Here is a 1,183-nt window from a genome sequence, read left to right as displayed (position 1 = left end):
CTGTATATTGTCACCCTATTTATCTAACTTATATACAGAGTATATCATGAGAAATGCTGGATGAAGCACAATCTACAATCAAGATTGTGGGGAGAAATATCAATAACTTCAGATATGCAGATGACACTACCCTTATGGCAGAAAGTGAAGAAAAACTAAAGAGCCTTTTGATGAAGGTGAAAGAGGACAGTGAAAAAGTTGGCTTAAAACTCAGCATTCAGATGAGCCACGGCTTCGGTAGCGACCGCCTCTCTACGTGGGTGTGAGCTTCGCCAGCCCCTCCCCCAGGAGACCGTTGCAGTCGGCCAGCCCCTGCTCCTTGGTAACCATGTGTGACCGAAAGGCCGTTATCAAGAATGCCGATATGTCGGAGGAGATGCAACAGGACTCGGTGGAGTGTGCTACTCAGGCATTGGAAAAGTATAATATAGAGAAGGACATTGCGGCCCATATCAAGAAGGAGTTTGACAAGAAGTACAACCCCACCTGGCACTGCATCGTGGGGAGGAACTTCGGTAGTTATGTGACACATGAAACCAAACACTTCATCTACTTCTACCTGGGCCAAGTGGCCATTCTCCTGTTCAAATCTGGTTAAAAGCATGGACTGTGCCACACACCCAGTGATCCATCCAAAAACAAGGACTGCAGCCTAAATTCCAAATACCAGAGACTGAAGTCTTCAGCCTTGCCTAAGGGAACATCTCCATCTTTGAACCTTTGTTGTGTTTTGTACAGGGCATTCTCTGTACTAGTTTGTGGTTATAAAGCAATTAGTAAAACAGCTTACATTTGTATTTATTTTCTATTCCATACCTCTCTGCCCCATGTTTTTTCTCTTCAAAATCCATTCCTTTAAAGAAATAAATCTGTTGAAGTGTGCGTTAATTACCGTTTGTTCAAATAATCTATTGAAGATGGCCTATTACTTGATCTTGGGTAGGTTGGTGGGAGTGATTCCTTGAAGTTTTTGTGGAATGTAATAGACTAGCCTATTCAACACTCTGGAGTTTCATTCTTGTCCAGCCTGCTCCTGTTGTACATGGAAGAATACTACTCAGAAGTGCATGTTGAGAAATGCATGGCAGAGAAACTCGTACTCCTAATCTGATAAATACATTCCTTAAGTGCTCCTTCTGTGGTAACTGCTATAGACTGTTCTAGGCCTTAGGCCTCAAGAGAA

The 1,183-nt window shown here is 42.9% G+C and overlaps 1 protein-coding gene across 1 annotated transcript; it reads left to right on the top strand.

Moving 5' to 3' along the window:
* The first annotated feature begins 297 nt into the window (after window positions 1–297).
* LOC784058 (dynein light chain 1, cytoplasmic) lies at window positions 298–888 on the top strand. The gene has a single exon (XM_010806263.4). It carries the CDS (start codon window positions 329–331, stop codon window positions 596–598), a length of 270 nt encoding a protein of 89 aa, XP_010804565.1. The 5' UTR covers window positions 298–328; the 3' UTR covers window positions 599–888.
* The last annotated feature ends 295 nt before the right edge of the window (window positions 889–1,183 follow it).

The sequence above is a fragment of the Bos taurus genome, chromosome 6, assembly GCF_002263795.3.
Source record: "Bos taurus isolate L1 Dominette 01449 registration number 42190680 breed Hereford chromosome 6, ARS-UCD2.0, whole genome shotgun sequence".
Taxonomy (NCBI): Eukaryota; Metazoa; Chordata; class Mammalia; order Artiodactyla; family Bovidae; genus Bos; species Bos taurus.
Note: the sequence above shows the minus strand (reverse complement) of the source record. Positions and strands in the feature narration are given on the sequence as shown.

Excerpts from the sequence above, each read along its gene's own strand:
- LOC784058 (XM_010806263.4), top strand. The coding sequence starts at position 329 with ATGTGTGACCGAAAGGCCGTTATCAAGAATGCCGATATGTCGGAGGAG.